General features: G+C 32.2%; 1 protein-coding gene across 1 annotated transcript in view; it reads right to left on the bottom strand.

Moving 5' to 3' along the window:
* The window catches only part of LOC145259603 (collagen alpha-1(XII) chain-like), a 150,659-nt gene that overhangs the window by 125,712 nt on the left and 10,944 nt on the right, over positions 1–14,003 (bottom strand). Inside the window, exon 5 of the mRNA XM_080117259.1 lies at positions 13,045–13,625. Within this exon, the coding sequence (XP_079973385.1) occupies positions 13,045–13,625 (581 nt within the window). The remainder of the gene's footprint in view (positions 1–13,044; positions 13,626–14,003) is intronic.

Here is a 14,003-nt window from a genome sequence, read left to right as displayed (position 1 = left end):
ATAGTGCCGGTAAAAAGAAAGTCCGCACTTTTCAAAAACTGCAAATTTAAGCTAAATTTAATGTAACTGTTTAAACAACCTTTACCTCATTGGATTCGCCTTTTATTCCTCTATAATTTTACCTGTCCATATTTAATTTTTAAGTGAAGTATTCTAGTTTGCACGTCAATTTAAAAAACAATGACTTCAAATTGAGGAGGCAGAAAGAAAGTCCGCAGCAGCAAATTCACTTAAAACCAGCTTAAATTATCGCCCATGAATCAGTTAAAAATATTCACAAACAGGCAACAAAGCATCTCTAATCGTAATTGTTGTTGTTCATATAAAGTAATATTTAGTGCATATGCCACGATTTTCTCTTAGTGATCGTCAGGAGGACATTAATCTCCACCTTTCTAGTTTATCCCATCGAGAAATCGGTCGCAGATTGAAATGTGATGAGAAAACGGTCGAAAGACTTTGCAAAAGCACCAAAACACAGGCAGTGTTCGTGATGCCCCTAAATCTGGTCGTACCAGAGTTACTTTTAACAGGGAAGACAATGCTATCAAGATCCGCAACATAAGAAACAGATTTGAAACGGCTCCCCAAATCCAACAACAGTGCAGTCTTGTTAAAAACTGTGCTCTTTTTACTGTCAAGAATAGATTAAAGGAATTTAATTTGCGAGGATATGTTGCAATACGCAAGCCAATGATTTCTGTAAAGAACAGAAAGCGCCCTCTGGACTTCGTTAGATGCAATGATGATCATGACTCTTAAAGGTGCTTTTTTAGCGATGAAAGCAAGTTCAATAGGCTATGCAGTAATGGTAGACAGTACGTCCGTCGGAGGAAAGACGAAGAATTTAATCTTAGGTGCTCAGTTTCAACGCTGCAAGGTGGGGGAGGTTCAGTTTTGGCGTGGAGCATTATTTGTACCAATGATCCAGGACCTAAACTTCGCTTGCAAGGTCGAATTAATATGTTGACTGAGCATTTTTCTACACTACTTTGGTCGGAATTTGGATAATAATCTCATCTTCATGCAGGATAATGCTCCCATTCACACAGCTGGCAATGTCAAGAGGTTCCTGGAAGAGCATGATATTCCGTGTTTGGATTGGCCTGCACAATTTCCAGACTTCAATCCTATGGAAAACGTATGGCATTACATCAAGCAACAGCCACGCAATAATAAAATTTCAAATTTGGAAGAACCTTGGACAAAAATTTAAGAAAAACCCTTTCACCCGGAGTATTGCTGCACTCTAATTCAAGGAATACCCAGAAGATTGCAGGCTGTCGAATTGCACAAGGGCTATGCTACTAAATATTAACTAGTTTATTATGTTGCTGCTGTATTTGTGTTGCATTAATGTCCTAAAGTTACATTTAAATAACAATTTTCCATTGTGCGGACTTTCTTTTTGCCTCCTCTATTTGAAGTTATGTTTTTCAATTGACGTGAACACTAGAATATTTCAATTAAGAGTCAAAGATGAACAGGTAAAATTATAGAAACAATAAGGAGCCAATCAAATGAGGTATAGTTTGTTTAAACAGTTACATTAGATTTAGATTAAATTTGCAGTTTTTGAAAAAATTACAAGTGCGGACTTTCTTTTTGCCGCCTATATATATATATATATATATATATATATATATAACAGATTAAAGGTATTTACGAGTGAGAACTAATGAATTTAACAAGGTTCCGAGCTATCGCTCAGCTGTAATGTCGCTAATAATTCAAAGGTAATAAGTGAAACAGAGAGAGAAAATTTTATTCCAAAGCCTGGAAAAATCATGGATTACATAGAAAAATGCGAGCATGAAAAGTAATATGGTCAAGATTTAAACATCGAAAAGTAAAAGGACTAATTGTTAAAACTGGAAAATAAAAAGACAAGATATTCCAGTAAAAAATACAATAAATTTAGATCTGAAAATATTACAGTATTAATTAAGAATTTATATATAATGTTAAATTGAATTTTTTAAAAAATTATTAATGCTGCAATATTTTAAGTTATAAATTTAACAAATTTTTTTTACTATAATACTTTTTATTTTCTAGTTTTAACAACTAGTCCTTTTACTTTTTCCTGTTTAAATCTAACCATATTTCTTTTCTCTTTTTTACATAGAAGTCACAACTTATCAAGGCCCGAAGGCTACTAGAGGATAAAGGTTAATGAGTGTAAAGTAGTTAGTGGGATAATAACGTAGTACTCGTAAGTACTAGAAACCAGCTTAATTGGATTACTTAAGGAGACGGTTCATTAAGAACTTGTTTACGTTGGACTTGAAGACGACCGAATTGTAGTCAGCTGGAAAGCAGGCAAACGAAAGAGAGTTCTACGGGCGTACAGTTCTAAGAAAGAAGCTTTATTCATGAGATCTACGTTTAGGTTTAGGCATAGATAAAGTACTATATTTAATATCTATATACTATATAATTTCCCCCACTTTATCTGTGCCTAAACCTAAACGTAGATTCCATGAACGAAGTTTCTTTCTTAGAACTGCACTCCTGTGGAAAACTCTCTTCGTTTGCCTGCTTTATAGCTGACTACAATCTGATTATCTTCAAGTCCAACGTAAACAAGTTCTTGATGAGCCGTTCCACTTAAGTTAACAAATTTACGAATTTCCATTACTAACGATTATTATATTGTCCAATCGACTACTGTACACTCTTTAACCCTTATCCTCGAGTGGCTTCTGGGCATTGATAAGTGGTGAAGCCTATGTAAAAATAAAAGAACTTTTGAAACGTCGTTTGGTGGTTGCTTAATCTTTGTAAACGTCGCAAGTTTTAGCGGTTTTCGTCGAGCAAAATGTACGAATTCCCTTGCAGCAGAAACGGACACCTCAAAAAAAAAAAAAAAAAAAAAAAAAGTTGCTGACAAAAGACACTTGTGAAGACAAGACAGCTGGCCTTGAAGAGAAGAATTTACTAATTTGACAAACAATTTACAAGAATGTGTATAAAAAAAACAGCAGCATTGAAATGCAAAGAAGCAACAACATTAATAATATTAATAATAATAATAATAATAATAATAATAAATAATAATAATAATAATAATAATAATAATAATAATAATAATAAGCGTTACAGGGAATGAAGAACATCGAAGCTGCATATCTACAAGTTCTACACTCCCATCATGCATCCCCCCATTGTCTCATCATCGTTCCTTCCAATAGAAAAGTGATACCAAAGAGCCGAGAAGGGTCAAGAAGGATTGAAAGACCGAGGAGAGAGCGTTGGCCAGACCTCGGCTGAACAAGCGCAAAGAGAACTGGGACCTTGGGGAGGCTTAGTGCCACTCAAATTCCAGTATAAACCAATGGCCACTGCTAGCGAGAAATCAATGGTAAGCGGCTGTTGCGATGATGTAAAATCATTTGCAAATGCTATTGAAGGAGGTGGAGAGAGCTGGACGTCTGGGGAGACTTGTTGTCACTCAGCTTCCAGAGAACACCACAGGTTTCCAATCAGATCGTTTGTTGACTTGTGTGAAAGCTCCATGTGAGCCAATAATAAATATGAAAATAATAAATAGATATAATAAAAATCATAATAATGAGAAGAAGAGGAACAAGAAAGAGGAGGGAGCTTTGTATATATATATATATATATATATATATATATATATATATATATATATATATATATATATATGTATATATATATATATATTTAAAGCCCCCCCTCCTTTGGGTAGAGCACTGTCGTAAATAATCTCACCCGCTACTTAATTGGCTGAAAAATGTGAGGCTCGCTGTTTGTTTATAAATAAGCGATTTGAGCACTATAAAAGTGATGGACGGATGTTTGTTTAAAATAAACATTTGGCGAGTTTATTTGAGGGCACCGATCTCGTGTGTCGATGGGTAGAACTGCCCACTGTCAACGCGATGGTTCTAGGTTCAATCCTCGGCTTGGAAGAGGTGCTAGTCTAGCGGCACTGATGAGTTGTAATACAACGAAACAGTACTGTATGTCGATGACTACAAACCTATATATATATATATATATATATATATATATATATATATATATATATATTAAATGAAACAAATTAAGAATTAATATATATTATTCTTTAATTGGAATTCATTCTTGAGATGAGCATTATATATTTTAATTTATTTTTATTTCGGACTATTATTCTCATCTTTATTAGTTGTTGTTTTCATCTTTCTTGGTTGTTGTTTTTTCATGATGTTTTGACTAACTATCCCTCTGGCCTTCGTCAGGTGGTAACCACGACGGATAGGAACTTCGAATCTCCTAACTGCATTCTCAGCAATCACTGCCATCCGTAGTTGTTGTCGTCTTACCACGTTTTTCGTCAAGTAAACCTCTGGCTGGCTTTGTGTAGGATTGAAACCGCTATCTTCAGACAATGTCCATCTGGAACCGTAGAAATTCGACGTCTCTATCAACTGAGTCACGGGCCCTGAAGGGCGATCAAGGTTGGATTCTTTGATTTTATAAATCCACGTTATCTGATGTTCCATAGTTAGGAGATTCGAAGTTCCTATCCGTCGTGGTTACCACCTGACGAAGGCCAAAGGAATAGTTGGCCGAAACGTCGTGAAAAAACAACAACCAAGAAAGATGAAAACAACAACTAATAAAGATGAGAATAATAGTCCGAAATAAAAGTAAATTAAGAATTAATCTTTAACAAATAAGAAGATAAGAAGAAGAAGAAGAAGAAGAAGAAGAAGGAAGAAAAGAAAAAGACGGAGGAGAAAAAGAAGAAGAAGAAGAAGAAGAAGAAGAGAAGGAGGAGAAGGAGAAGAAGAAAAAACATAAAATTTAAAATAAAAAATAAAAAATAAAAAACAAAATAAATAAGGCCAGACAAATATAAATATGTGCGAGTCACATCTATTTAGTTGATAAAAAATGTCGGTTTTAAGGTCAACGCGTTCATTTTATTAATAATGAAATTATCCGTGACCCGTTGGGTCACAACCATCGCTACTATTTTTCTACTTTTATTTTATTTGAAAATTCAAAAACTACGACATATCTTTTAAGACATCCTTATATTACACAATTAATACTACTGTCTTGTTTCTCTATATAATTATTATTTACTTAATAGGAGACGTCATACAAGCCACCATTAAAGATTGCTCTTTGAAAATAACTCGTGGTGTTCTCTGAAGTCAGAGTACAACAAGTCTCCCCAGATTTCCAGTATTCTCCACTTCTTTCGATAACCTTTGCAAAAGAATTTGCGTTATCGCAACAGTCGCTTACCATTGATTTCTCGTTGGCGACGAGCATTGGTCTTCACTGGAATTTGGATGGCAATAAGCCTTCCCAAAGTCTTAGTCCTCTTTGTACTCATCCAGCGGAGGTCTGGCTAGTGCTTTCTCTTCTCTGTCTTTCCACCTGCCTTGACCTTCATTATTTGGTGTGGTGCCCGTTTATGGTGCCACTCACAGAAAAAAGGGGGCGGTTTCTTACAAGTTTACAGTCTATATATTATTATTATTATTATTATTATTATTATTATTATTATTATTATTATTATTATTATCAGCAAGACCTGCTGAAATTCCATAGCGACATCTTTCATATATAATATATTGCTGCTGAGTATTCTAGGGACGTTCAGAATGGAGACCCCATGATATTATTGTACCTATTTACAATGCCTCCCCACGGGACAGAGTTAGACACCAGGGTCATTTTTTAACGTGGAGAAAAGGTACAAAAATCAAAATTGTCTCAGTCGTGATGGATTTCTCCTCCACTGAAAGAGAACAAGAAATGGAAGTGCCGCATCTGAAGAACATATACTACACTTTGATCTTGGCCAAAAGATTGTGGCTCTTTTGTTAAAACTGTAAAATTATTTATCTGAGTAATCTGGTTAATGTAGTGTCAGAATATATCTGGTTATTACGGTTCATCTCCAATATCCTTATAGGAGTCTGTGACATATTTTCATTGTATGGACACCCGGCGCGAACGCAACCCCCACGATATCATTATACCATATTTAGACAGAACAAATACTACCCTTGGATCTAAATCAGAAGACCAAGTATGTATATTTTACGGTCCAAAAACGTCTTTTTTATTTTATTTTTATGTTTTTACACTACGTCTTCGGTTAAAGGTAGTAACATAGTATGAACATTAAATTAGCACATTTATATTCTGATAATTTTATGTTCATAGCATGTTATCACCTTCTTTCTTTTTTTTTAAATAGGATCTCCCGATCAAATAATTTATAATCTGGAAACCGGGACACGTGCGTACATACGTACGTTAACATTATTACGGTATTAATATATAGATTACTAGCCAGGGTACACAGCGTTGCCCGGGTGTTTGGAGGTGTGTATTGAGCAAAATAAAAAGTGGTAGTAGGCAGGCAGGCTCTAATCTGTACCGCGAAGGAGGAAAAGAACGCGAAAAAGCGACCCCTCCTTGTAGAAAAGTGTCTAGTTGAGGGTGAAGTAAGTAATGTTTTTAGCTAATTTTTCGATGTTTGTCGTCCGAAGGGACGAGCTTCAAAACTATATCGATTTCGTGAAAATCCATCGCCTTTGTCGAAAGTTTTAGGCAGACATACATACATACATACATACATACATTCATACATTTACATACATTTAAACAGACAGGTGAGATTTATATTATAGAAAATTATTATCATTGTTCTTCTTATTATTATTATAAGTAGTAGTAGTAGTAGTAGTAGTAGTAGTAGTAGTAGTAGTCCATCTTTGAGACACAATACCACGGAACTGCTTCCCCACATGACATGGTCGTTTTCAGATCCATTGTTAAATTCTTCTATAATACTTCAATTTTGCGCAGCTTCAACCAGTCCTGACTGTGCTGTCTTACCGTCCATCTGACAAATTCATTAACTTTCATCCTTTAATGGCTTTTGTATTTTGATAATAAGTGACCTGTTCGTTCATAAAAAAAATAAGTTTATTGACATGAAAACCGATGCTTCTGCTTTTCGTGTGTTCGAAGTATGTAGTCATACGGTCACTTGTTATGTTTTTACAGTGTTGTTTCGTTATGGCTTGAGGAAATGCGTTGCATGGAGAGTAATAATATTAGAATGATACGTTGAAAGTGTGATCTTGTTACATATTCAAATTCAAATATGAACAGGTAAAATTATAGAGGAATGAAAGGCGAATCAAATTATATAGGTTGTTTAAACAGTTTAATCCAATTTAGCGTAAATTTGAGGTTTTTGAAAAAATGACAAGTGCAGACTTTCTTTTGGGCGGCACTGTACATATATGTATGTATGTATGTATGTATGTGTGTATGCGTGTATCTATGTATGTATGAGCAAGCAGGTCATCCGGCGTTGTTCGATCGTAAAATACGCTTAAATATATTATATTATATCATATTATATTATATTATATTATATTATATTGTATTGTATTGTATTGTATTGTATTATATTATATAATATTATATTATGGAGCCAGTTCTCTATTGGTTCCAATATTTAGTACGGATTTCAAAAGTTAAAAACATGATCTGTGGTCTATCAACTAGAATCGAAACAAAATAATACACCCCCCTAGATTTATTCGGCACCATCTGAGCCACGTCCATGTGCATATATAAAAAATAAAACAAATAAGGTTATTAAAAATATAATATATATTTGAGCATACGTAAAATTAACACGTTTAGTCGACTTACGCCGATTAAGTTTCAATTTTTATTCAATGTTGACCTCGTTATTTTGGAAGGACAACAAATAAATGCATTTTATTCGCACTAAAAAAAAATGCCGAGTCGGTTTTTTTTTTTTTTTTTTTTTTCATTTTGTTCAACATGTGAGTCCAAGTGGTTGAAATAATACGACACCATTCGAGAGTAACGGCCACGTTACACGTGTGTATGTGTGTGTCTGTCTATGTGTAATAAATTAACCGATTAAAGTACTAGTTACATAACACTAAAATTAACATAGAAATAGTAATCATATAGCAGTTTATAGCGAATAAAATGTTTGTTTGGATGTATAAAGCGTACAGACATATATCGGCAAGTTAAAATGCAAAATGTTCATTTGAACTTGCCAAAATAATTGTATTAGTTTTGCATGCGTAAAACTAATCATATCTAAAAGTGGTTTAAGTTTTAAACGTTCTTATCTGGCTGTCGGGTAAGCTCAAGCGGTAAGGAACGCGGCTGGATCGCTAAATGTTTTGGTTTCAATTCTAGCTGATGGCATCCAAGTAATTTAATTAATTATTTTTTTACTTTGGAATCATTACTGTATATATATATATATATATATATATATATATATATATATATATATATATATATATATATATATATATATATATATTCTTCATAAGTTTTGGTTTCGTTTTGGGATTCAAGCTGATGCACTCAAAAAATATATTCATATATTTTTTTTTCTTTACTTTTAAAATCACAACTTTATAATATATAAGAATCGAATTGACTCTATGAGAATATATACAAACATATTTAAACATATTTTAGAACTGGGCTACGCCGGGCGTCCCTGCTAGCTTAGTTAAATACTTGTGCAATTTAAACAAAAGAGCTACAATAATATCATGGAGTCTCCATTTATGCTGAACATCCACAGAATGCCAACATCAATATATTACATGTAAAAGTATCCACTGTGGAAATTCCACATATCCTGCTAGTCTATTTATTAATAAGATACCATGTGTGTTATTTATTTTGCTTCACGCTTACATCCGAGTGACTGTCGTTTAAATTTTGTGGATTTCCACTTCTTGTAATAAATAATTTTATCAAGAATTCTTCATAAGTTTTGGTTTCGGTTTCGATTATAGCTGATGGCACTCAATATATATATATATATATATATATATATATATATATATATATATATATATATATCATAAGTTTTGGTTTAGGTACAAGACGATGCACCCACGTCATATGGATATATATATATATATATATATATATATATATATATATATATATATATATATCATAAGTTTTGGTTTAGGTACAAGACGATGCACCCACGTCATATGGATATATATATATATATATATATATATATATATATATATATATATATATATATATATATATATATGTTGAAATTGCAACTTTATAATATATTAAACTCGATAGAACATTAACTCTATTATAATATATACGAAATCTGCAAGAATTAAAATATCATATTTTAGCGTACTTTACAACTGAGCTGCGCCGGGCGTCCTTGCTAGTTGCATATGAATGAGTCCCCTGTGGAATTTCCACGGGTCCCGCTAATAAACTACAAGTTTTCGATGAACTTAAGACAAGTTTCGTTCCCTGTATTTAAAGCAATTAACATACGAGGGACGTTACAGAAGTAATGGCTTCACTTATTGCATATGAATGGAGGGAATTGTAAATTGTATTATTATGATGAGTGAACTTATGCATTCATTACCTGGAAGTTCAATAGCTGTCTGTATATCTGGGTGTGTATGTGTGCGTATACACGCACGTGTATATCCTTATTAGGGTACCTATGTATATACATATATATATATATATATATATATATATATATATATATATATATATATATACATATATATATTTATATATGTTTAAAGAGCTCTGATTTACCAAAAAAAAAATACATTGCGTCATTATTTCTTGTTTCTGCACTTTTGCAGGCAAGTTAACGTTTTTGCTTATTTTGTCCTATGTTCTGAAATAATGACGATATATCACGGGGTATTCCTTCATTTAATTCACTCCGTTCAGTTTTATACATGTATATATATATATATATATATATATATATATATATATATATATATATATATATATATATATATATATATATATTTATGTTTATTACTTGGTTTCGCTCCTCTCTTCGCCTCCATTTTCAATTATGTTTTTATTTTAATCGCTGCCGACGTAATCTCTTGACAAGTGTTAGACGAAAGGTACCTCAAGGTCCATTTTTTTTATTATTATTATTTTAATAAATAGTCTTTTGGTTATTTTTCGTGTCTATTCCTCTCCCTGCATCGATCTTCCTCAAAATTCTAATAATGACTCTACTCATCCTTTTTAAAACTTTAATAAAATTTTGTACCACTAAAAATCTTTTTAAATATATATATATATATATATATATATATATATATATATATATATATATATATATATATATATATATATATATATATTCAGGTTTGAAGTGTTCAAAAGTCAGAATTAATGAAGACAACGAGGTTGTTAAATAGTGCTCAATATAAAGAGCAAAATATTTTTATTATTTGGGGTAAATAGTTACATATGGTCGCTACAAATAGCCATCTGTTTCAGTCAAAGATCTTCATCAGGCGACCTGGAACCTCTCAACGAAAAAGAGAATTTTTTTTTCTTTTTGGCGTCGCGAGGTTCCAGGTCGCTAGATGAAGTCTCTTTGACTGAAACAGATGGCTATTTGTAGCGACCATATGTAACTGTTTACCCCAAATAATATATATATAAAGTTTTTTTTTTATTTTTCTTCATATTATTTTGTATTCCTGCACGTGATGTGCAGGAATACAAAAAATTTTTTTAAATTGAAAACGAATAAAGAAAAGTTATAAGTTTTTATACTTTTCGTATTTCTTGTTTATACATTTCCATTCATATATATATATATATATATATATATATATATATATATATATATATATATATATAGCAGGTCGTAAAATACATATAAATATTATATTGCTATTCATAGGGAAACCGAGACATTTGCACGCGAGTAGTATGTGTTTTTCTAAACAGTTAACTCCCTGTAAGTAAGTAAAAAAAAGACTCAAGCTGAAATCGAAACCAAAACTTAAAGACAGTAACGATTAGCCAGCTTGACATGACATTTAAAAAGGTTTTCAAACCTACTTATTCTGTCATGTGAACAAATAATGCGTGCGCATTCTTGAAACAGTTGACAAACAGATATACATCCGATACCCTCATGAACTAATTTTTCCATTTTGACCCGTTAGACGTCCTTTTTTTCCGTATAAAAAAACGATTAAAAAGTTTCACATGTCTGAATACCCTATCTACATATCAAAATATATTAATATATATATATATATATATATATATATATAGATAGATAGATAGATAGATAGATAGATATTTTGATATGTATATATATATATATTTTGATATGTATATATATATATATATATATATATTTATATATATATATATATATATATATATATATATATATATATATATATATATATATATATATTAGGAAGTATATTTGGTAAAAAAAATCAGGGGGAAAGTGCTCAATACGTTAGTAGAGCTAGATATGTTTTTATTGAATTTTATCTTTAAACTTAATGAGTTATTCTTCTGAGTCAGGGCAGAAAATATTTAAAAATTAACATAATAATTATATAAGTGTTTCTGCGCTACGAAACAGGTGCTGTCAGGAATTTAATATTTTAACATACTGAAAGAAATAACCAATAAGATAAACTTTATCTTGGAATGTGCAACATAGACCTTTTTGTCACACGCGCGCGCGGGTACACACAGACACACACACACACGCATATATATATATATTTTTATTTATTTATTATTTTTAAAAACATGTATGTAAATGACTATATATATATATATATATATATATATATATATATATATGTATATATATATGTATATATATATAGTCATTTACATACAGTACTGTTTTGCTATATTACCGCTCGTCAGTGCGGCTAGACAAGCAACTACCTCAAGCCAGGATTGAAACAATCGACACTTCGAACCGTTACGCTATTTGGCTGCTGCTATACCGGGTAGTGAATCAACAATTTTTTTACGTTGTCCAAACGCCTTAGTTGCATTTGTTTACACAAAGAGCATCGCTTAATACGCTAATGGTAGTTTGTATATGACTTCCCAATACGCTTAACGCAAGAGAGGGGGCATTATAGTCGTCCACATGCAGTACTGTTTCGCTGTATCACAGCTCATCAGCGCAGATAGACGAATCTCTTCATCTGGGCTCAATAGAACACATGCTCAATAATGATTAAACACCGTAAAAACGCTTGTAATGAACGACAAACATATTAAATATGTTAAAAATAAGTTTTATTAAATAAATACAAATAAAGAATTTTTGAAATAAAATAATGATGGAATGTGCGCAATAGTTTATGTGCGTTTTTTAGTGAATAAGTTTTAGAATTTTAAAAGTTCTTCTGAATTCAAACTTTTTGCGTTTGTTTGTTTTTGTTTTTTGTTTTGTTTTTTCTTATTTTTTTTTTTTTTTTTATGTTTCATGTGGACAGCGTCGCCCGCAACAGATGTCCGGCCTTTGATATGTTTTTTTTTTGTCCCATTTTTGTTTATTATCTTTTTACCCCCTTTTTCTTCTTAACCTCCACCCCTGCCCATTATTATCACATTCACATTATTGACCATTGATCTTGTACTTAAATTAGTCATGGAAATTTGGTATCTGTCTGTCTGTGGCTTAAACTATATTATTATTTTCTATTAATTATAAGTATATAATTAATCAATTAATTATATTATATTATATCAATTATTATCATACTTTTATTACTAATGGAGATTTGGTGTCTGTATGTCTGTAGAATAAACTATATTATTTTTTCTATTAATCATTATTATATGATTAATTAATTAATTATATTATATATTAATTAATTATTATTATACTTTTTATTACTAATGGAGATTTTTTACCTGTCTGTCCGTAGAATAAACTATATTATTATTTCTATTAATATGCTATTATACTTTTATTACTAATAGAGATTTGGTATTGGTTTGTGAGATAAACTATATTATCATTTCTATTAATATACTGTTATCCTTTTATTGCTAATCGGGGTTAGGTATGTGTCTGTCTGTGGCCCAAACTATATTATTATTCCTATTAATTTACTATGGAAAATAAAATTTATCTGTAGATCTGTTAAACTGTTAAACGGGGGTCCCTTAATAATACGAGGGCACATATCTGTTGCACATGGCTCTGAAGCGGAATGGCGTATGACGGGCGCTGTACAAAAGTTGGTCATACGTTGGGTACGAGTACATGTAGTTGTTGTACGGCTGGCTGCTCATCGAGTAGAGATGCTGAGGTTTGTGCCACACGTTCTGACCGACGTTGACCAAGAACAATTTCGACCCGCTCTGCTTCAACTTCTCCGTCTCCGTCATCAGTTCGGAGGTGAGGTCGGTTACAGACGGATCGATGAACAGAACGGCCACCTTGTTACCCACATGGCCATTTCTAACGTTCTCAACGTCCCGCCTGTTCAAATCTGTTCTCATCTGACGGACGACATCGGTCAGGGTTGGCATTCTGCTGTCGCTGGTCACGGTAGGGGTGAAATCGGTTGGCTTCTTGTTCATCAGGGAAGTGACAGGTACGTTGAAGCTCTGCGGACAATAGGCGTAGGAGACAACGCCAAAATTACCATAGCCAGTGTATGGAAGAAGGCTGTTGATGAATTGCTGTATCATATGCGCCCGGTAGGCTCCCATCGATATCAGATCGTAGCCAAAGGACACGGTACCTGGAGAAGAACAAAATAATTAGACGTATTAAAATGACTGTATAAAAAATATCTCCACAAAAATATGAGTAACTGAATAATTGAGAAGAAATATAAATGATATATGATCTTTATAATAATAGATAGTCTCCTTAACAATAATAGATGGTCTCCTTAACAATAATAGATGGTCTCCTTAACAATAATAGATGGTTTCCTTAACAATAATAGATAGTCTCCTTAACAATAATAGATGGTCTCCTTAACAATAATAGATGGTATCCTTAATAATAATAGATGGTCTCCTTAACAATAATAGATGGTCTCCTTAACAATAATAGATGGTCTCCTTAATAATAATAGATGGTCTCCTTAACAATAATAGATGGTTTCCTTAAC

The sequence above is a fragment of the Euprymna scolopes genome, chromosome 35 (genome assembly GCF_053919585.1).
Source record: "Euprymna scolopes isolate OS-2025 chromosome 35, ASM5391958v1, whole genome shotgun sequence".
In the NCBI taxonomy this organism is placed as follows: domain Eukaryota; kingdom Metazoa; phylum Mollusca; class Cephalopoda; order Sepiida; family Sepiolidae; genus Euprymna; species Euprymna scolopes.
Note: the sequence above shows the minus strand (reverse complement) of the source record. Positions and strands in the feature narration are given on the sequence as shown.